General features: G+C 45.3%; 1 protein-coding gene across 3 annotated transcripts in view; it reads left to right on the top strand.

The window, feature by feature from the left end:
* The first annotated feature begins 7,354 nt into the window (after nucleotides 1-7,354).
* SLC26A5 (solute carrier family 26 member 5) overlaps nucleotides 7,355-23,515 on the top strand; it is a 35,073-nt gene continuing 18,912 nt past the window's right edge. Inside the window, exons 1-6 of one of the 3 annotated variants that reach the window (XM_066634559.1) lie at nucleotides 7,355-7,397; nucleotides 15,365-15,540; nucleotides 17,423-17,626; nucleotides 18,851-18,990; nucleotides 20,325-20,435; nucleotides 22,714-22,895. In XM_066634559.1, the coding sequence (XP_066490656.1) occupies nucleotides 17,472-17,626; nucleotides 18,851-18,990; nucleotides 20,325-20,435; nucleotides 22,714-22,895 (588 nt within the window). In that variant the 5' untranslated portion in view covers nucleotides 7,355-7,397; nucleotides 15,365-15,540; nucleotides 17,423-17,471. Of the gene's footprint in view, nucleotides 7,398-7,426; nucleotides 7,515-15,364; nucleotides 15,541-17,422; nucleotides 17,627-18,850; nucleotides 18,991-20,324; nucleotides 20,436-22,713; nucleotides 22,896-23,515 lie in introns of those variants that run through there. The other 2 variants (XM_066634558.1, XM_066634560.1) reach the window with 2 other exon arrangements.

Here is a 23,515-nt window from a genome sequence, read left to right as displayed (position 1 = left end):
CAGAAATCATGGAACTAAGCCTGGTTGTCTGAACTTAGTATGCAAGGCTGTGATATACTGCAATCTTGGCAACTTCAGTCAGAAAAGTCTACACAAACAAACAGTGCAGCAGTAATTAGCAGCACTCAACTACTCTTGGATAGGAAAAGGTCTAATATCATCAGTGATAGGGGCTGTTGATAGATACACAACCAATGGTTTTATAACAGCACAGGGGCCTTTTAAAAATTGTCTGGGCCTTGTGGAGGGTCCCGTTTCTCTGAATGGGTTACCCTTACCCTTCCCATGCATAATTTTGTATGTCTCAATCATGTCCCCCCTCAGGCATCTCTTTTCTAGGCTGAAGAGGCCCAAACGCCGTAGTACTGGTGCCCCAGCCCAGTAATCATCTTAGTCACTCTCTTTTGCACCTTTTCCATTTCCACTATATCCTTTTTGAGATGTGGTGCCCAGAACTGGACACAATACTCCAGGTGTAGCCTTACCATCGATTTGTACAACGGCATTATATTAGCCGTTTTGTTCTCAATACCTTTTCTAATGATCCCAAGCATAGAATTGGCCTTCTTTACTGCTGCCACATATTGGGTCGACACTTTCACTGACCTGTCCACCACCACCCCAAGATCTCTCTCCTGATCTGTCACAGACAGCTCAGAACCAATCAGCCTATATGTAAAGTTTTGATTTTTTTTGCCCCAATGTGCCCCAGGAGAAGACCTGCCCTCTAATTCCCTGACTGTGGAGTTTTTTCAGTAGCCTTAGGTGAGGGACCATGTCGAACGCCTTCTGAATTGTCCATGGGTTCGCCTGCATCCACATGCCTGTTGACCTTTTCAAAGAATTCTAAAAGGTTTGTGAGGCAAGACTTACCCTTACAGAAGCCATGCTGGCTCAGCAAGGCTTGTTCGTCTATGTGTTTTGAGATTCTATCTTTGATGAGGCATTCCACCATCTTACCCTCTATAGATGTTAGGCTGACCGGCCCATAGTTTCCGGGGTCCCCCTCTTTCCCTTTTTAAAGATCGGCGTGACATTTGCTATCCTCCAATCCTCTGGCAGCGTGGCCATTTTGAGGGACAAGTTGCATATTTTAGTCAAGAGATCAGCAACTTAATTATTCAATTCCTTAATAACCCTTGGGTGGATGCCATCAGGGCCCAGTGACTTATTGATCTTTAATTTATCAATGAGATCTGAAACATCTTCTCTTTTAACCTCTATCTGACTTAACTCCTCATTCAGGAGGGGCCGTTCGGGCAGCAGTATCTGCCCGAGGTCTTCTGCCGTGAAGACAGATGCAAAGAATTCATTCAATTTCTCTGCCATCTCTAAGTCTCCTTTTATCTCCCCTTTCCCTCCCTCACCATCCAGAGGGCCAACTGGCGGGTTTCCTGCTTCTAACATATTTGAAGAAGCTTTTATTATTCCCCTTAATGCTGCTGGTCATGTGTTTCTCATAGTCTCTTTTGCCACCGTTTATGTTCCTTTTTATTCTCCTCATTAGGGCAAGACTTCCCAATATACCATGTTGTGGTATATTTCTGTTCAAATGTTACTGAACTAGTTTACTATACCTGTCTTAGATACTGTGATATATTGCTTTATTTGTATACCACCTTTCAGGTCAAATCCTCCCAAAGCAGCTTACATACCATTAAAAACAAGATATGCCTTTTGAGCAGGGTGACTAGATATACAATGGAGGACATAGTGCCTATACCTTTAACCCTTGTATAGACAAGGGAATTTTGGCAGGTGTAGCTTTTTAATCCCTTCCATGTTGAGCTGCACCTGCCAAAATTCCCTCTTCTAGACAATGGTTGAAGGTATAGGCACTCAGTCCTCCATTGTATCTGGTCGCCCTGCTTTTGGGCCACAGATGGCAGAGCCACAAGCAGAGCAATTCAGCTCCTTCAAGGCAGCTGATTTATGACTCGATATCCTTTCTCTGCACCCCAAGGTGCCTCACTTTAAGCCAACTCACATGGTCAAACTGCCAGTGCAATCTCTCATACTCTCCCAAGCACTGGTCTTGTACCCCATCACTGCAGGAGAATTGGTTATCCACAGCCATGAAAGAACATTAATGACACAATCCTAAGCATGAGTTACACTGGCACAGCAACTGTTGCCTTGGCTTAGGGTGCTGTAAAGCACCTTGCAACACTCAGAGAGTAAAGCGTGTCACTGGAAAGGCCTGCGCCTTCCTGCCCAGTACTGGATCCAGACTGCACGGCAGTAGAGCAGGTAAGCACCCACCAGGCAGCGAAGCAGCTGGGGGAGGGTAAGGAGGGGGTGTAATGGTGTGGGGGAAGGTGAGAAAGAGGTGGATTGGGCCTGGGAGGGGTGGAATCGGCAGCACTGGTGCACTGTGGTCCCCTTCCTGGGCTTGAAAGTCTGACATGGAGGGGGCTCAGACTTGTGCCAGCCATTTGGAAGGTGCAGATCCAAGTAGCCACATTGAGCAGGCTGGGGCTTTACAAAGGGTATGGGGACAATTGTCCCCTTACCCCAAAGAGACCTCCAGTCTGCTCCTTCGAGTGCTAGATACAACACAGGCCAAGCGGCCCTTCTGCACCAATGCTGGTTAGAATTAGGCTGCCCAATATTTTGTATCAAATCCTCAGTTGCCCTCTGGAGTCACATCATGCAAAATCATATCAATTGGCATCCAATCGTTGTGATTGGGGCTATCACCATTTGCACAGACAAGTGCGTATGCACACACAGTAAAATTACATGTTTCATTTCTCTCTTTGCCTTCATTCATTTATTTCAGATACAGTGGCTAGTGGTGTTTAGAAAGATTTGAACTTATACACAGATGCTGCATATCCTCATAGACTCCCATTAGTGCATCTTAGGGCCCAATCCTATCCAACTTTCCAAAGCCAATGCAGCCATGCCAGCAGGGTATGCATTGCATCCTTGTGGGTGGGGGGCAACCATGGAGGCCTCCTCAAGGTAAGGGAATATTTGTTTTCTTTCTTCTGGCCTGCATTGTGGCTGCTTCAGCACTGGAAAGTTGGATAGGATTGGGCCCTTAATCCCATCAGCTCTTTTAGGGTCACACAAGCCCCAAACAAACAGGGGAATGTGTTTTGAATGACCCTAGCATTTTCTACAATGCAAGGAGAGAAAGCGGACTGTAGAAAAGGAACTAGGATCTATAACAACTGTAGCTAAACTTGCTTAACGTTATGATCCATATACATTAGACTTCAGATGTTTGAGAGCTGCAATATTTAAGAGGCATTTAAATTCTTAAATATACTTACTCACCACGAACATTAAACTTTGGTTTAATCAAGTTGATGCTCCATTTATACCTGGCAAACAATTAGAAAGCTTGAAAATTTATTTATCTTTTATATTAATTGTGATATAAAAAGGAGCTCAACTTGCATATTTCCGAGAGCCACACATTATATGTCTAAGAACCACGTGTGACTTGCAAGCCTCAGTTTGGCCACCCGATCTATAACACCCACAGTAAACAACTGTATTCAAATCTCCACCACAATACAGGACAGGACAAAAGCGCCATCCAACAGCTGTATTGGCATTTGTAGATGCAAGTTATAACACAGTGAAAACCCAGCATTGATCATAATAGCATAGTAAATATAGAGAATCACACATTGGCAGAACTGAATTAATTATTCCACAGTTGTAAACTAGTCTGATAATTAGGGTGTTGTCTGACACAAGGATCTTGCCATTTGGATCTAGTAAATTACTCATCATTTTCAAGTAAGCAAGATTTAATACTATGCACTATAGAATATTTTTGCCATATGTAAAGAAACATTTTGTAACTGGAGTAAAGTAGCAGCATTTCCTTTGCACAAGTATGGCAAACCAAACCACTACAACATACAGTTGCTAGGCAGGGCAACTTGATAGATTTTCCTTTACACATTCACGAGTTTGCCTAACCATGATACATGGTTTATGTTTGATCAGCATTTGTGAAATCCAGTGTATTTAAAATAAATGTTACCCTGGACTCTCAATTCCTTCTATCTGCATAGGCCTGTATTCTTAGCAGAAATTCAGAAAAGAAGATATGTTCCTAGTAAGCAAACATATTGGTCTTAGTTCACTCACAGAACACTGGCAGACAATCAACTTGCAGGTGGTGGACAGATGTAGGGTGGAGACTTTGCCACCTAACTTGGAGTGCTGCACCCATGGACAAACAAGATGAAGAGTAGAGATTGTTCACCCACTTTCATTTATTTAGCTCTTCCAGAGATCATGGCCAGTATTAAAAGAGCTACTTTAGCCATGCTCAAAAGCTTTGAACAGTGGAGTGTTTGACTTGTTCCCCTGTTAAACAGCTGACCTTCATGCCATATCAAAACTGCTTTTGAAATGTCCCTGAATTTCAGAGATTATTTGCTATTTGCTAATACTGGGGAAGGAAGATTACTGCTGTGTTTAAAGTCCTCTTGGGGTCACAAAATTAGTTTAGGCTGCACACAGTTCTGTGAACCTGGTCATTGATTTGCTTAATAGTGATGGGTATAGAGTCTTGAGGTATCAGACCCAGACTGTTGAGAATGGGCTCTTGCTGGCAGGTGAACAAGTTGCAGGCTTCGAGTTGATGGGCAAGACCACCAGGGAGCTGATGAAGGAGTAGCTGATATTGTAGGGCTGGGCATAAGCAGCTGATAAAGGAAAGAGCTTTCAGAGTTAGCACTCCACTAAACTTCTTCGGCAATGACTTGGAAAAACTTTGGGGTACTCATGTTTTTACAGAATATTCCTGTAACCACTATACCAGGGGTGCCCAAACCCCGGCCCTGGGGCCACTTGCGACCCTCGAGACTTCTCAATGCGGCCCTCAGGGAGCCCCCAGTCTCCATTGAGCCTCTGGCCCTCTGAAGATTTGTTGGAGCCCACACTGGCCCGACGCAACTGCTCTCAGTTTGAGGGCGACTGTTTGACCTCTCGCGTGAGCTGTGGGATGAGGACTCCCTCCACTGCTTGTTGTTTCACGTCTGTGATGCAGTAGTGGCAGCAAAGGAAAAGCCAGCCTTGCTTTGTGCTAGGCCTTTTATAGGCCTTGAGCTATTGCAAGATCTTCATTCATTCATATAATTTCATCTTTAATATATTCATTTATGTAAACTTATGTACATTTATTTGAATTTTAAGTGTAAGTTAATTCTTTTTTCCCCCAGCCCCCGACACACTGTCAGAGAGACGATGTGGCCCTCCTGCCAAAAACTTTGGACACCACTGCACTATACCATACTGTGAAAATTCCAGATCACATCATTAGGCACATGCCAAAATTCCATTTGAAAGAAATGTCTGCATAGGGACATTTCTCCGATCCAGATATTTATTCAGTACACCTTTCTCTTGATTAGTTGGGCCACATCCACATTTATCTCTCAGCTACAGAAGACTGGGTGTAAACAGATACAGTACTTTGCTTGGCTGACAAGGGTTGAAACAACAAAAAAACACATTAAATTAAAATGTGCGGCGGGGGAGTGGTTACTTCTTTTACCTGCATTGTCTCAACCATTTTGAACATTAGATTTTTGGATCCTTGATTTTGCAAATAGTTTAAGTGCTTGCCCATAGCCAGCATGAGTCCTGGACTGTATTGAAACAGCAACAAACAACAGAGCAAAGCAACATATTATCAGTTTTAATAGAACAACAAACAAATAACACAAACACATTACTCAGCTTAGTCCAAAAGCTTTTCAGAAAAGGTGGCCTGGTGTCTGAAGGAGTGCAGAATGGGAACTTGAGAAACTCCTGAGGAAGCTCATGCCACAGTGTTGGTGCCGCTGCTGAAAAAGTCCTGCTCCTGAAGCATGACCATCAGTCTGATGGTAGGGCACCTGGACCAGGCTTTCTGATACTGAATGGAGCAAAAATCATTTCGGGTTACAAGCCATGATATGTATGTGCAACCTCCTGATTTTAGAAATGGGCTATGTCAGAATGCCATTGCAAGGGAAGGCACTAGGATGCAGGTCTCTTGTTATCTGGTGTGCTCCCTGGGGCATTTGGTGGGCTGCTGTGAGATACAGTAAGCTAAACTAGATGGGCCTATGGCCTGATCCAGTGGGGCTGTTGTTATGTTCTTAATGGAACACACAAGCTGGCAAACATGGGGAGGGGGGGGAGATTGTCCTTATGGTAACAGTTTAGGCCATTTAGGACTTTAAAGGTTATGACCAATACCATTGTCTCGTATCTGATCTCATCTGCAGCACACTTCTCTGTGTTGTCAGTAGCAAAAATTAAGCGTCAACGTCCAAGTAGACTTGCTTCAAGTGTGTACATTGGCAAACTCATCACCAATACGTGTGATGAGGAGCCATAGTAAATCCAGATGCCCACATCATTGGGCACATGCCAATAAGCATACCCACTACTTTTATATTCCACTTCCTGTCAGGGTGACCAGTTTTCCAGGACATGTCCTCTTTTTCAGTCCTGTGTCCTAGGGAAAAAAACTTAAATGTTCTCCTTTTCCCTGTGAGCAGGCAGTGCAGAGCCTTCTTGTAATTAATAAATTATATGTAATATAGTTTTAAATTTAATAAGTCACCTCAGCAATTTTCAACCTTTTTAATCTGACACTGACAAGGCACTAAAGTTGTCCAAACACACCATCGGTTTTTTTGAAAATTGACAAGTCACACTGGCTGCCAGTGCAGGACTCTCATCCCCCTTTGGCCCTACTAATAAATGACCTCCCCCCAAATTCCTGTGGCGCACCTGTGGACCACACCAGTGTGCCATGGTACAGTGGTTGAAAATGTCTTTAGCTACATTTTTCTGGGATGTCCCACATTTTGGGGTGCCTGGTCCCCTTCAGGGGTTATGGCACTAAAAATTGTTAAGGCACACCATTAAGTTTTTGACAATTGACAAGGTGCACCATGCTGCCAGTTGGAGGACTGATGTCCCCCTAATAAATTACCTGTGGACCAAATTCCTGTGGCACACCTGTGAACCACTTGTGGCACACCAGTGTGCCACAGCACAGTGGCGGAAAATACTGGTTTAAATTAACCAAAAGAAAGCAATAGAAGAGTGTTTTTAGCTTTTATATTGTCTTTATTTTTCGGGGGGGGGTCCCACATTTTGGGGTTCCTGGTCCCCTTCAGAGGTTATGTGGCATCAGGTCACCCGTGAGCACAGCACCCTTGCAGCTGGCATCAACATGACATTGGGGGCAGCCTTCCTCAGACTGAAGCTCACAGACACGTGTTGCATGCTGGGGGATGTAGTGCAGCGCCGGTCCTCAGGCCATGCTCCTTAATGGAAGTGAAAACTACAGATCCCAGCAGCCGCTGTGGAAAGAGAAGCCTGAGAGCAGCCAAGCCCTTGTGCAATGCCTGCTGTTGGACTGCCGGGTTCGTGCGGGAGGGGAGACTGGGCTGAGGGCGGAGAGTTACCTTGGGTTACCCTATAACCGAGGCAGGAGCTGCCGCGCGTGCAGGGCGAGCTGAAAGGCTGGGAAGGCGGTGGAGGTGAGCAGCACGTGCTGGGGATGCTTCTGGGGCTGGAGAGACCAAGCCAAGGGGGGGGGTGTGTGGTGGGGGGGGTGCCTCCCCCCTCCCCCAAATGGGTCCTAGCACTGAGGAGGGCAGCTACCACAGAGGTCCTTGCATGCACAAGAGCAGGGGGGAGGTGAAACCCCTGGTGTGAAAATACTTGTGTGTGTGATTAACCTGTGGAACTCCTTGCCACATGATGTAATGGTAAGTGAAGGCCTGCATGCCTTTAAAAGGGGTTTGGACAGGTTTATGGTGCAGAACTTCCATCAAGCGGTGATGGGGATGTGCAGCCTCCTGATTTGGAAGTACCAAGGGCAAGGGAGTGGCAACAGGATGTGGGGCTCTTGTTGTCTTATGTGGTTCCCTGAGCAGTGGTGTAGCTAGGGGGGTGCAAAGCACTATGTTTTGCTCCGTTTTGCTCCCACCACTCAGAATGGCTCCGAAGGCGAGGGGCCGCTTGCACGCTGTAGTGAGGCCCCCTGCAAAACATAGTGCTTTGCACCCCCTCTAGCTTCACAACTGTGCCTGAGGCTTCTGGTGGGCCCCTGTGAGATAGTCCAGGAAGCTGGTCAAGAGGGACCCTTGGCCTGATCCAGTGGGGCTTTTAGGTTCTTAGCCCCAGGTCTAAGAATGAGAATGGCTCCTGGCCTCTTCAGATCCCTTTGGTCCCCAAAGGGCACATTTGAAGAGTAGGCAAGGCTGGTTTTCATGCCCTAGAAGGCATGTTTTCTGACCTGGATGCCTTTGCCGGCATATTGCGTAAAGTTAGTTTGGTCTTGTCAGGGCGTGTGCAAGTGGGTGAGATAGGAAGAACAATCACTTTCATGTGTTCAAAGAAGAGAACTGTTTTGTCCTTGTCTGAAGGAGGATGACCAGGGTGCCTTTTGCAACTTCTTTATGTCAGTGGCTGGCTACCAAAATGGTTTTGAAAGGGGCTCCAAATGCCGATTTGTCTCTGGTTTGGATCTAATCACACTTCATACTCAGAAGGTGCAAGAAGCTTTGTTTCTGCTTTGTTGCTCTTGGTACCCACCAAGGAGCCATTCATAATCCACAGATGGGTCTTCTTAACCCACCATGTGGCATCCTTATCTGTAGTTCTTGTCTTTTTCCTTTTTCTCTTCTCTCCTTCTGTTTCCTTTTTTTAATTTTAATTTTTTTTATTTTTTAAGAAATTAATAGCCCACCTTTTCTATGCCAAAGCAAATGCCCAAGACGGATTACAGAGTTTTATAGTAAAGTACAGAGTATCACAACAAGTACAAACATCAAACAAGGCAGCAGAATATTAATTTTTAACATTACATGGTGAAAAACGAATATCGAAATAGGCAAAGTTTAAGGGAAAAAGATAAAAGGAACTCATAGAGCCTGTGGAGAAAAGATAAGTTCAGGCAGGTTGTCAAGTCACAACAGTATAACAGAGGTGCAAATATCCACTCAGCAGCCAAGTGCTAGTTGAAACAGGTGTATTTTGAGCCCTCGCAGAAAACTCATGAGCAAGGGAGTTCTCAGTTCCCCTGGGAGGGCATTCTACAGCTGTGGTGCCACCACAGAGAATGCTTGCCCTTGAGCTGCCTCACTTTGGACAAAGGTAGCACTTGTAGAAGAGCCCCTTCAGCTGACCTGAGAGGGTGGGCTGGAATTTATGGAAGGAGTTGTCTTTCAGGTAGGCTGGACCCAGGTCATGGAGGGCCATCAAGGAATTGGATGGGTAGCCAGTGTAGCTGCTGGAGCAGCGGTCCAGCCAAGTCATAACGTCTGGCCCCCATAACCACTCAGGCTAACGCATTCTGCACTAATTTCAGTTTTCAAACTGTTTTAGAGGGTAGCCCCACATAGAGTGCATTTCCTTCAGTAATTCTTTTCTGTACTTCCTCTTCTAATCTTTCCCCAACCCATTCACTACAGCTTCTCAGTCACTCCCTGCTTAATGACGCCTTATCAGTGCAGTAAGATCCTTATCAGAGCAATAAGATTATCGCTACCGTAAGACAGCAAGGATAAATTGTCTGGCCAAGGATATGACTCCACTGACTTGTATGCAGAAATGGGAAGAGCCACAAAACATGTGGCCTCAATTAAGTATCAAGCTAGCCCATGCCAATCCACTACCCACCCCCTGTCGTCATGTGCACCAGCACCGCCTCGCATGCCAATGCCTCATGCCAGCATGCACACAGTCGGTACCAGCATGCGCCTCACCGTCCTTATTCTTGTCCTCCTCTTCCCTCTTAGCAGACCCAGCTTCTTGTAAAGTGCAAGGAAGATTTGGGGAGCAGGACCTCTAAACTTTGCCAGTGTCAGATGCAAGGCGTGACCCTGCAGCACCAGAAGTGGGTTTGCTGCGTGGGTTGGACATGCCCCTTGCCACTAGTTGGGCCAGTGGTTGGGAAGCATGGTGGCTTGTGTGCTGTCAGGACGCAGACACTCAGTAGGCCTCAGACACAGCCGGGAGAGGGGATTGCACCACCCTGGGTCCTCCTGAACATGGGTTCTTTAGGTGGGTCACGGGTGTCTATCCCTTGCCTGCCCTTCTCTGAGCCTGAAGTGGTTGTTTATATGAAATCAATTTGTCATCCTGGCATGCCTCTTCTGGCTTCCTCCCTGCCCCAAGAGGAGCCCCACCCTAATCTGCTGGCCTCCCATTGTTACTCCTGTGGTGGCTAGAGCCCAACCCCACATCTGGCCAAAGGGAGAGGTCCCCCACTCTGTGGTGCCTCAGCTGGCTGCCCAACCTGCCAGTGAGGTGGAAGGTAACGGCACCCAGCCCTGGCAGTGAACATAAGAACATAAGAACAGCCCCACTGGATCAGGCCATAGGCCCATCTAGTCCAGCTTCCTGTATCTCACAGCGGCCCACCAAATGCCCCAGGGAGCACACCAGATAACAAGAGACCTCATCCTGGTGCTCTCCCCTACATCTGGCATTCTGACTTAACCCATTCCTAAAATCAGGAGGTTGCGCATACACATCATGGCTTGTACCCCATAATGGATTTTTCCTCCAGAAACTCGTCCAATCCCCTTTTAAAGGCGTCTAGGCTAGACGCCAGCACCACATCCTGTGGCAAGGAGTTCCACAGACCGACCACACGCTGAGTAAAGAAATATTTTCTTTTGTCTGTCCTAACCCGCCCAACACTCAATTTTAGTGGATGTCCCCTGGTTCTGGTATTATGTGAGAGTGTAAAGAGCATCTCCCTATCCACTCTGTCCATCCCCTGCATAATTTTGTATGTCTCAATCATGTCCCCCCTCAAGCGTCTCTTTTCTAGGCTGAAGAGGCCCAAACGCCGTAGCCTTTCCTCATAAGGAAGGTGCCCCAGCCCCGTAATCATCTTAGTCGCTCTCTTTTGCACCTTTTCCATTTCCACTATGTCTTTTTTGAGATGCGGCGACCAGAACTGGACACAATACTCCAGGTGTGGCCTTACCATCGATTTGTACAACGGCATTATAATATTAACCGTTTTGTTCTCAATACCCTTCCTAATGATCCCAAGCATAGAATTGGCCTTCTTCACTGCTGCCGCACATTGAGTCGACACTTTCATCGACCTGTCCACCACCACCCCAAGATCTCTCTCCTGATCTGTCACAGACAGCTCAGAACCCATCAGCCTATATCTAAAGTTTTGATTTTTTGCCCCAATGTGCATGACTTTACACTTACTGACATTGAAGCGCATCTGCCATTTTGCTGCCCATTCTGCCAGTCTGGAGAGATCCTTCTGGAGCTCCTCACAATCACATCTGGTCTTTACCACTCGGAAAAGTTTGGTGTCATCTGCAAACTTAGCCACTTCACTGCTCAACCCTGTCTCCAGGTCATTTATGAAGAGGTTGAAAAGCACCGGTCCCAGGACAGATCCTTGGGGCACACCGCTTTTCACCTCTCTCCATTGTGAAAATTGCCCATTGACACCCACTCTCTGCTTCCTGGCCTCCAACCAGTTCTCAATCCAGGAGAGGACCTGTCCTCTAATTCCCTGACTGTGGAGTTTTTTCAGTAGCCTTTGGTGAGGGACCGTGTCAAACGCCTTCTGAAAGTCCAGATATATAATGTCCACGGGTTCTCCCGCATCCACATGCCTGTTGACCTTTTCAAAGAATTCTATAAGGTTCGTGAGGCAAGACTTACCCTTACAGAAGCCATGCTGACTCTCCCTCAGCAAGGCCTGTTTGTCTATGTGTTTTGAGATCCTATCTTTGATGAGGCATTCCACCATCTTACCCGGTATAGATGTTAGGCTGACCGGCCTATAGTTTCCCGGGTCCCCCCTCTTTCCCTTTTTAAAAATAGGCGTGACATTTGCTATCCTCCAATCTTCTGGTACCGTGGCTGTTTTGAGGGACAAGTTGCATACCTTAGTCAAGAGATCTGCAACTTCATTCTTCAATTCCTTAATAACCCTTGGGTGTATGCCATCAGGGCCCGGTGACTTATTGATCTTTAATTTATCAATGAGGTCTGAAACATCTTCTCTTTTAACCTCTATCTGACTTAACTCCTCGGTCAGGAGGGGCCGTTCGGGCAGCGGTATCTGCCCGAGGTCTTCTGCCGTGAAGACAGATGCAAAGAACTCATTTAATTTCTCTGCCATCTCTAAGTCTCCTTTTATCTCCCCTTTCCCTCCCTCACCATCCAGAGGGCCAACCGCTTCTCTGGCGGGTTTCCTGCTTCTAACATATTTGAAGAAGCTTTTATTATTCCCCTTAATGTTGCTGGCCATGCGTTCCTCATAGTCTCGCTTGGCCTCCCCTATCACCTTCTTACATTTCTTTTGCCACAGTTTATGTTCCTTTTTATTCTCTTCATTAGGGCAAGACTTCCATTTATGGAAGGAAGCTTCCTTGCCCTTCACAGCCTCTCTAACTTGGCTGGTTAGCCATGCGGGCACTCTCCTGGATTTAGTGGAACCCTTCTTTCTTTGCGGTATACACCTCTGCTGGGCCTCTATTACTGTTGTTTTAAGCAGCCTCCATGCACTCTGGAGAGACTGGACTCTTTTTACCCTCCCTTTCAACCTCCTTCTAACCAGCCTCCTCATTTGAGGGAAGTCCGCCCGTCGGAAGTCAAGGGTTTTTGTTAGAGATTTGCCTGGTATTCTTCCCCCAACGTGCACGTCAAAACGGATCGCAGCATGATCACTGTTCCCCAACGGCTCAGTAACGTTTACATCTCTAACCAGGTCCTGCGTACCGCACAAAATTAAATCCAGAGTCACCTGTCCTCTGGTGGGCTCTGTGACTAGCTGATCTAAGCCACAGTCATTTAGCACGTCAAGAAATCCGGTTTCCTTATCGTGACCAGAACACAAATTGACCCAGTCAATATGAGGATAATTGAAGTCCCCCATGATTACAACCCTGTCCTTCCTTGTCACCTCCCTGATCTGTTTCCTCATTTCAAGGTCCCCATCAGATTTCTGGTCTGGAGGACGATAGCACACCCCCAGTATTACATCGCTGCTCAAGCCTGGTAATTTAACCCACAGAGATTCTACGGTGGAGTCGGACCCACCTTCAATCTCTACTTTGCTGGATTCTATCCCTCATGAACCTAGTTGTATCGGTTTTCACCAGACTTTGCCCAGGACTGCTCAACTCAGATGCCTGGTCCTCTTCTTTGTAGCCGCGGTACCCACTTCCACACCATGGTCAGGGCCAAGAGGTGGAGAACTCTCATCTGGGAGGCCCCTCATTTTAAAGAATGGTGAGAAAGGTTAAAAAAAGGGGGGGATGTGCCCCTTCCAGTATGATAATATGATCAAAGTATTTCAATGCTTAGGAAAAAGAATGCAGTTATCTGTGTTGAGCATAGAGACATAGGAGATTTATAACATGGTGTGTTTTTATAGCTCCTATCCAAAGTCTCAAAGCTCGTGCACACATTTGCAGGTATAGTTTAAGAATGAAGTTTGTACATTTTTTGGAGACTACAGAATCCAAGTAGTCTTCGTTGTAAGATAGTGAGATATATTCTCATAGCAGCAAAACATCCGCTGGACAGCTCTCTACAGTTAAGGAGAACTGACTGACCCCAGCAGTTTTTTCATACATGCTTACTTGTGGAACAAAATGATTCCAGCACCAAAATGTTTCATCCGACTCATTGGATGAGAGTTGGATGAAGAACAGTGTGGATAAGAAAATTCTCATACCTTCAAAAGCATACTGTATCCACAAATATATGCAAACCTGGCAAAACATCAACAAAACCACTGATTTATAATATCTGTATCTATCACCCATACATCCAACACATTGTACATTCAAAAATACTCCTAGACTGCTTATATACATACACCTCTATTCAGATGGGCAAAGTGTTTTGATTTTAACATAGAGGTTATGTCATAGAGGATCGTTATATGGAGGATTTAGTTACGGCTGTTAACTTGGCCTTTATAGACAGTTATTGTCATTGTACTAATAAGGTTATCGGAATTTAGGAAAGCCAGGTCTTCCCTCTCTGTGCTAGTCCTGTATTTGTACAGTGACAGCATCCAAGGATGACCTTGAATTTCCTGATGTAGCCTTCACTCTAGTTGACAGGTGTGATAGAAACTGCAAAGCATCCACATTTCCCGGAATCACAACCCCATCCCTGAATCCTGACTGACTAGGCAAAAGAGAGGGAGGGATGCTGGAAGGACATTAATTGTTGCAAGAAAGATATCTTCCCATAGTTCAAGATGCTGCTTGAGAAAATACTTATATTGCCTTTTGAGTGTAGAATTGAGGTGTGCCTCCTGTTTTAGTAAGAGTAAACCCTGTGTTCCAGATGGTAGGAGCTGTTGAAACACTTAGCTGGGGGTCTTAACAGTGCAATTCTGTGCATACTTTCTTGGGAGTAAGGCCCATTGCACGCAGCTTCTCTCTAATGCTTTGTAGAATTATGCTGTAATTTTCTTCCTATTTTTCTTACTGGCAAATGCACAGATAAACTCAATGCGAGCCTACCAGGGAATAGACCAAGTGTTGATTCTGGAATGTTAACCTGACTAAAAGCTTCTTTACTTTATCACTCTGCCAAGTCAAATGGGTTGGTCAGGTTAGTCTTTAGGCCAGTTTCAGCATGAACAACTTGTCATGGAACACCCTTGCTATTCTAGCAGTGGCAGAAAGATAGAAGTCAAACCTCCAGCTCTTTTCTCCGAGAGCTTGCAGGTCACTTCAAAACTGGAGCTATCAGCGATAGCCTACCACTTATCTAAATGAACTGTGGAAAGGCTTGATGCTTTCTTGTAATTCTCAGGTTATTACACTGTTTGTCGCCAATCAGCTTGGCATGTTAGGATCATGTGACATCCAAATTGGCATTATTGACTTTTTTTAACTGTTCTTTTTCCAAGAAAAAACATATTTTCTGATAGCATACTGGAACTGCCAGGGCCAAAAATACTGAATGAAAGCATAAATTTGAAGTGATTATGTGTTGAATGTAAACCCTGAATGTTAGTCATAAACAGAACACTTGTTAATCCTGAACATCTATTATACACAATATTTGGTGGACATTCTGCAGAACAGAATTTTATTCAGAAATGCAGTTTGCTCAAGCAGGCCCTAAAAGAAGCACTTCTGATTTAAGACTGAATTCTGTAAGGTGTAGTTCATGGTATTGGTTACTTTTATTAACTGCTTTCTTTGATTTGTGACTGCATTTCAATTCCAGCATCTGATGAACCTATAGACAACAGCCTATAAACTTAATAAACATAATTCAGATGCCCAGAGAGAGACTTCATCATCCCCAAGGTGTCCTCAGCCAATTTACATCTTGCTTCTTTTACCTCTGCCCCTTTTTCTTGCAGCTTTCCAACTGTTCTTCTGTAGGCACACCTCTGCACCCATCCCTCAAGTGGAAGGGTGTCACCTAACTCTGCTGGCTATCTCCTTCACAATCACAGGAACATCTTCTCAGGAGTCCATCTCCTAACCATGAACATCCATTAAGAAATTATTATCCTAAGAAAGGAATCATCAGCAGGTAGCCATTGCAGTATTTTACCTTTTGCTTTTGCTCCTCCAGAGATTTGTACAAGTAGATCTATCCAAGTGATATTTATCTACCCTATACATGCACTCTTCCAATGCTTCCAAGTTGATAATAGCGGTAAGCCTTTAGAGAGCATGATGTTATCAGCTAGATTTAAGAGTCAATAGTTCTTAATGTCCTTGCTCTTAGAAATATCCAATAGCTCTTATCTGACAATAAGTATTGCTGTAGTTCTGGCTGTTAGTTCCGACTTCTGTATTATGCATTATTAGATTAGAAGTCTTAGGTTGCCCAAGATCGGCTTTTCATCACTTATATTTCCCCCCCTGGAAAAACAGAGACTGGAAAACATTCCATACCAAAACAATACTGCCTGTAATGCAGAACAACCGTTCAAATACTATTGCTATTTCACTGGGGTTTCAGGAAGTCATTTTCATACTTTCATGCTCACTTCTGGCAGTGAGTCTTACCCATGTGATGTGACTGTGTTTCATAATCTGTGCCCCACTCAATGAGTTGGGAATATTTTAGATATTGTGTGACTGGAGTCTTCTAAACCACCAATTTTCTGGGTTTGTTTATTAATTCATTAACAGTCATTCATTTATCACATATTTTTACCACCCTTCCTCCATGGAACTCAGGGCAGTGTATAGGAGGGTCCTTATATCCACAGATCCCGTATCCCTGGATTCACTTATCTGCAGATTGGAGGCCACCCCAGCGCACCCCCTCCAGAGACAAGGGGAGCTCTGCTCCCCTCACCTCCAGAGGGAAGTCTGAGCTCAGCAGAGGCCAGAGGACACCTGTCCCTGGCCTCTGCCGAGCTCAGACTGAGGCTCGAAACATGTTACTTCCAATAAGGCATTAAAAACGTGACTTCCAATTTCTCAATGAAACCAGAAGTCACGTGTTTTGAGCCTTAGAGCTCAGTCTGAACTTGGCAGAGGCTGGGGGGCAGATATCCTCTGCTTCTGCTGAGCTCAGACTCCCCTCCAGAGGTGAGGGGAGCAGAGTCCTCCTTGCCTCTGGAGGGGAGGCGGCTCCTGGACTATGGGGATGAGCATTTGCCAGTATCTGCGGTTTCAGGTATCTGTGGGGGGATCCAGAACGGAACCCCTGCGGATAGATGGGCATGCCTGTACATTGTTCTGCCCCTCCTTTTGTCCTCACAGCAACCCTGTGAGGTCGGTGAGCCTGAGAGATAATGACTGGCCCAAGGTTACTCAGGAAGCTTCATGGCTGAGCAGGGATTTGAACCTGGATCATCCAGAAGGCCAACTCCCAAACAGCTAGATCAGTGTTTCTCAACCATGGGTATCACTGGTGAACCATGGTTCTCAACTATGGGTACCACTGGTGGTACTCTTAGGATACCTAGATATCTGCTGACCAGCAAGGAGACCAGCGACTCGACACAACAAACAGCGGTAGAAGGCTCAACTCCATGGGCAGAGCTCCAGTGTATGCTTTTTGCATGTCTGAAAAAGCCCTTCTGTCTGCTCTGAGCCTCCTACCGGTGTTTGTAGTGTTGCCTCCTAATCTGGAAGTAACTGGCGAAGATGTACCTTCTGGTGGTATTTCCAGTAGGCAGACCATGTGAAGTGGTACAGTGGGAGACAAAGGTTGAGAAACGCTGAGCTAGACCATCCTGGTGCTCGGGATCTCATTTTCAGTATCTGTAATGTGAATGCATGCCTATGTATTGGCTTAAATGTATGTTTGATTTTAAAATGTCTCTCTTACTTTCTACCCTGTATTAATGTTCTCAAAGATCATTCTGTCATGTTTGCTTGTGTGGAAAACTCACAATTATTATCCTCCTCAAAGGGAAGCACTATTGGTTTTGTGTATCTGTTTATTTTCTTAGGTACTTCTAGCAGTAGCTGTTCCCCTAATCCCATTCACTGAAATGTACTATGGAACATGTTGGAGAAAATGAAGCATGCTTTGGGTCAGCCCAGAGGTACTGTGTGGAGAGGCGAATATATAACCAAGGAGTCCTCCAAGGACAGCTACACAAGAAGGAAAAGGCACCTCAGCCTCTTAGGCAGAAGATAGCACATGCTTGTCGGTGAGATATTTTTGCTACTTCATACACTTTAGACCCTAATTAAATTGATTGATTGAATTGATCCAACTGATTACTCTCTCAAAGCAAACAGAAATACAAAGATCTTGCACCTCTTCTCAATTTTGTCAACTTTGCCTCTGAAAACCGGAAGCAGCTTTCAGAAGCTTCTGCAGACCATTCTAAGACCTGTAGAATGAGTTGCCAGCTTGATGTGAGCCGGAAGAGGCCTCCCCCAGCACCACCAGGATCATCAGCTAGACACGTGGGTCACAGGGTGGGAAAGATTGGAAACAGCTGCTATAAGCTGTATCAGATCCAATTTATCTACTGTTACGATGTTTTTTTCTAATTTGCTTGGGTGCACCTAATTGAAGTTTAAGCCCATTGCTTCTTATTCCCTCTGCCAGTCTGAAAAGCACAATTGTTTTCCCCTGTTCTTCGGTCATCCCGCTAAACCTATGAAAATGTATCATCTTAATTTTCATTTTTTTTCCTAAACTGGCATATGAATCTGTTCTGATTGACATTGACCTTATTCCCATTTTCTAGCATTATAAAACAGCTTAAGATCAAATACAGCACAATCTTATGCACACCTACTCAGAAGTAAACCCCACTGAGTTTCATGGAACTTCCTGGTAAGCATGTATGCCTAGAAGTTAGCCCTATTTAACACAGTGGGACTGACTTCTGAGGTGACATGCATAAGATTGGGCCAGAGGTTCACAAACTGGGGTGTCATGACAACCCAGCCAAGGAAGCTCTGTGTCTGCCCTCTTAAGGGGCAGGGCGATGGCAAAGATAGTGACGGCCATGATTGTGCCACTGCTGGGAACAAAGGGGCTTTTTCAAAACTGACCCCTGGCAGCGCTGGCCCTCCAGAGTGGGGAATCCACGGACCTCTCTGCAGGGCTCTCCAAGTCTCAAAAGAGCTAAAAAAACGTAATCTACCTGTACTGTATACTCTTGCACTCGCTCTCTGGTGTCTCCCATCCAATGAATGCAAGTCCTGTTTCCCCCAGTCCCAAATGAGTCCTGTAGAATGTGATATGTTGAATAATTGGCAGAAGTAGGTGAAAAACTCATACTTGGTTCCTCTGAGAGTTCTGTCTTCTTTTTCGTGTGGAGAGTGTCTTATTCCTGTACAAAAGAGAAATTGCCTTCTTGCCCATTAGCTGGTATCACGGTTTAGCTGATATTTCTGTCTTTGTTGATATTTTTCAGTTGCTCTTCCAAGAAAGCCAAATCTCTTCTCTATCAATTTTTACCAATTTTCAAATGGCTTCCCCGCTATCCAGTGAAGGAGTACTTGCTGGGAGACGTTGTCTCAGGTATAAGCACTGGGGTCATGCAGCTTCCTCAAGGTTAGTGAAATTTAAATCCTCCCCTTTCCTTTTTGGAGTTTTCCGGATAATCCTGAGAGATGTGTTTCTGACAGTGGGCTTCCACCTGATGCACACTTGCTTTTCATTAGAATGTCATATAGATGTGTAGACAAGTAGAAAATATGAAAGATGCTATAATTATAACAAAATGATCTGGTGTCCCTCTGCTGTGGTGGTCTATGCCTAATGCTGAACAGTGCCATTTCAGTTTTCACATGGGCAACATCTTGTTTGAAAATGCCTCCGTATGCAAGCTATGTCTTGCATTAAAGCTCACCACCAGAGAGAGAGAGAGGGGGAGAAATTTTCTGTGGTGATAGTTCTATATTTGTGGGGGGGGGGCGGTCTCATGCAAGTTAATGCTCATCCATACATCTGTATCAGGGTCAGCCAAGGCTCCCTTCCCCCCACCCAGAGCCAGAGGTGGTGAAATTTCTCCATTCTAGCCCACCACCCTCCTCTCCACACTTCATTCTGTGCTGACCATTCTGTGCCTTTTGGAAAGCAAAGAAGGAAATCTCAGGAGTAATGGGGCACCAAGACAGAATAACCATGAGGTGACTTGCAGGGGCTCATGTGGGGTATCCTCTACCCATTCACCACCTACTTCAGTCTGCTGCTGGAGCAGCTGCCTTGCCACAGTACATTAGCAGCAGGTCAGCCCCACTTCATGTAAAAAATTAACATTCAGGAGAAAGGGTTCTAGGCTAACCTCTGTTCTGACATCCCAGTTTTCAATATGTAAGAATCTTTTCTTTTCATATAAAGGAACAATCAGTCAGAACACTAACAGTCTAAGTACCACAGCACTCTGGCTGTCTGACGTAATGCTCCTCCAAATGAAAAAGCACATGTCAGACAGGAGACTAGTCTAGAACCCTTTCTCTACCAATCCCTGAGTCTACATGAAATTCAGAGGGACCAGTTGTGAGAAGACTTGCAGAAGCAGTCCCTTTATCAAGGCATATATTTTGGAGGTGAACAGTCACTTGAAGTGTAGCATTTGGTACACAAACAAGTTTCCCAGCCTTAGGCAAGAGGGATGTATGGAAGAAATCTTGATTGTGCATGTGGGGCTTGCTAATATTTCCATTTGGGAGAAGTTGGAACTGTGGCCCAACACCTCCTTCCAACTAGCTATCCTGTAAAACAAGATTCTGCCTTAAGGATATGCTGGAAAAAGAGCCTACAGATTGAACATTCATGTCTGTATATGATGAACAGGTTCTATGTGTAAGACTTTTCCATTTAAATAAGTTGTTTTGAATTTTTCCTTATAGGCAATACTTCTTTGTCTCTCATTTTCTCCTCAGGACTAGCTTATGCATTGCTGGCAGCTGTGCCCCCAGTATTTGGCCTGTATTCTTCATTCTATCCAGTCTTTTTGTATACTTTTTTTGGAACCTCCAGACACATATCAATAGGTATATCTTTTAATGTCTATAATTTTTTCCCCTGTTACTTCCTTTAAATAGCCAAATGAGTATATGCACTTTTTCATGAGTCTAGTTGGGTGAGGCTCAGGTGGAATAGGATTCCTTCTTTGTGCAGGAAGCTTCCTTTAAATGCAGAAGTCAAAACAAACTGTAGTTGTCATGCAACAGCCATACAGTATGGAGGACAAATACATTTCCCATAATCCATTTGTGGGTCCCAAACCCACATATAGAGAATGCTTAAATTAAAACTCAGTTTTGCCACTGTTGCAGCTGTATGTCCGTAGCAAGCATGCTTTATTTTATTTATTATTTGCATTTATATCCTACCCTTCTCTACATGGTCCCAGGGCAACTCACAAATATTGTCAAAACAAAAATTAACTAACAAGCAAACAACATACACCAGTGCTTCCCAAGCTCCTGCAAGGGAGTTGGGAGCACTTTAAGTTGTTGAAGGGGAGGAGGGAAGGCAGGAATGCAATCCCCAGGATCATGCTGTTGCCAGGGATGGTAGGGGGGTTTTCAACTAACCTGCAGCCAGTGCTGCGGTCCTGGGGAGGGGGTCTGAGAAGCCCTCCACAAGGCTCCCCAAGCCTCTGTAAGTCTAAAAAAAAAAATGGGCACTTCTGGTTTTTGTAATGTTGCTGCCTTCCCCTCCCCCCGCCCCTTAAAGGGACAGGGACAAGTACTTCCCTGGCTGGTGGATCATGACCCACCAGTTTGGGAACCACTGACATAGATAGTTGATATAGTGCCCAAGAACAATAGTGCTCAATAATAACCACAATGTGTATGCCAGAACAAGTAGTTTTTAACTGCTTTTTAAAATGGCTGGAGGCTTCCCTAATTTCTCTTAGTATGGCATTCTAAGCTCAGGGGGCCACCACAGAAAAGGCCTATTCCAGTGGTATTCAAACTGGGGCATCACAACGTCCCAGCCTGAGGGTCCTGTTCCCCTTAAGGGGTGGGGGCAGCCAGGAGGCAGGGAGGAGGCAGCGGTGTGATCCCCAAGATCGCGCCGCTCAGGGGGGCTGCAGGGGCTTGGTGCACTTGCCCAAGCCCCCTGCAGCCCCCCAGGGGTGTGGGGAGCCTTGCGCGACCTTCGGCAGGGCTCCCCGGGTCAGGGAAGGTGACAGTGGAGCGATCGCGCCCCGCTCTGCTAAACCAGAAGTGATACGTGATCTCTCCACGTTCCCTTTCATCCGGGCTGCAGGGACTGGGGTGCACCCTCAAGTCGCGGTCAGGGACAGCTGCTGCAGGGACTGGAGGGTACACCCCAGTCCCTGCAGCCCGGTTCGAAAGGGGAAGCAGGGCAATCATGCACTGCTTCCAGTTTAGCGAAGCGGGGCACGATCGCTCCACTGTCACCTTCCCTGACCTGGGAAGCCCTGCTGAAGGTCGCACAGGGCTTCCCACACCCCTGGGGGGCTGCAGGGGGCTTGGGCAAGTGCACCAAGCCCCTGCAGCCCCCCTGAGCAGTGCGATCCTGGGGATCACAATCCTGGGGATCGCGCCACTGCCTCCCCCCTGCCCCCGCAAAGACCTACTGCGGGATTCAAACTCCCTGCAAGTTTGAAAACCGCAGGCCTATTCCCATGTGCACACCAGATGTACCTCCTTAGATGGTAGCACATATAGTACTCCCTTTATGATCTCCAGAAGATCATAAAGACCTTGATACTTACAGTTTCCCCATGTGTAAAATGTGATCAATTTTTATTACAAGTGCTGATTTTTATTGACCAGTAAAGTTTCTTTGAGAGCCAGCTAAATGTAGTGGCTAAAAATCTTGGCTGTGAGCCAGAAAGTCCCTGGTTCAAATCTTCCAGTAAGCATCATCATAAAGTGGCTTTAGTTAAGCCACTATAGCCTCAGTTCTTCTCTCTGCATCTGCAATATGGGGACAATAATACTTCCTCCCTTACAGGGCTGTAAGGAGTACTGTATTGAGATAATGTATTATGCATATGAATAAATACTTTCACCACCATGAGTTTGTGGAATTCACAGTATGAAAAACTTCTGCATCACTGGAAATATTAGTCCAGATCTATAAAGTGCTGTATTGAGTGTGTGTTTTGGGGTATATGCTGTATGTTGTTGTAATATTTTAACTTGCTCCCAAAGTTGAGCATGTTTACATATTTATAATCTGTTTATATATTTATAAGCAACATAATAAGTATGTAGGCCTATCTGAAACCACTGAGGTGATGGCAATAAGCATGTTTAGTTTTAATTAAATAAATTAATTCACTTGTAGGAACCTTTGCTGTTGTCAGCCTGATGATTGGTGGAGTCGTTGTTAGAGAAGTACCTGATGAAATGTTTAACCCCATGGATACCAACTCTACCAGTAGCATAGATTCTGTAAATAATACAGCCAAAGATGACATGAGAGTGAAAGTAGCTGTTGCAGTAACCTTGCTCTCTGGGATCATACAGGTAAAGTGCTTGCAGTTTTTGGTCCAGTGGCATATTTGAATGTTGCTTTAAAATGCACAGCTGTGAGGGGCTCCAATTAGTTCAGTGAGGACCCAATCCTAACCCAATTTCCAGCACCAACATAAGAGCAGTGCAGCTCCTATGTATGGAAACAAACATTCACTTACTTTGAGAAGCCTCCATGAGTGCCCCACAACTGCAAGATGCAGCACATGTCCCATTGGCCAATTTTCCATTGGTGATCTGAAATGGTGTGAGATATATCCATTGTACCTAAACATTGAGACCCTGTGTTGGCCTGCTAGGTTAGGGGAGATCCAGGATGCTGTTCTAATCTAGATAATCAGTAGTGGTTAGGTCACATTGTGAGCTGTGTTGTGTGGGGTCTTCTCTTTAAAAGAAATCAAATTATCTGCCAGAGGGCACAATCCTAACCAGGTCTACTCAGAAGTAAGTCCTATTTTGTTCAATGGGGCTTACTCTCAGGAAAGTGAGGTCAGGATTGCAGCCAGAGTATCCTATCATTTTATGCCAAGGAAAGCTGGATTGTGTGAATAGTAAGCAATAGTATTGTGAAAATTAAAGCTACATTGCTTAATTTTTCTTATTTTGCATAATTT

The sequence above is a fragment of the Tiliqua scincoides genome, chromosome 7 (assembly GCF_035046505.1).
Source record: "Tiliqua scincoides isolate rTilSci1 chromosome 7, rTilSci1.hap2, whole genome shotgun sequence".
Classification (NCBI taxonomy): domain Eukaryota; kingdom Metazoa; phylum Chordata; class Lepidosauria; order Squamata; family Scincidae; genus Tiliqua; species Tiliqua scincoides.
The sequence above is the reverse complement of the archived record's forward strand: the minus strand, read 5'-3'. Positions and strand labels throughout refer to the sequence as shown.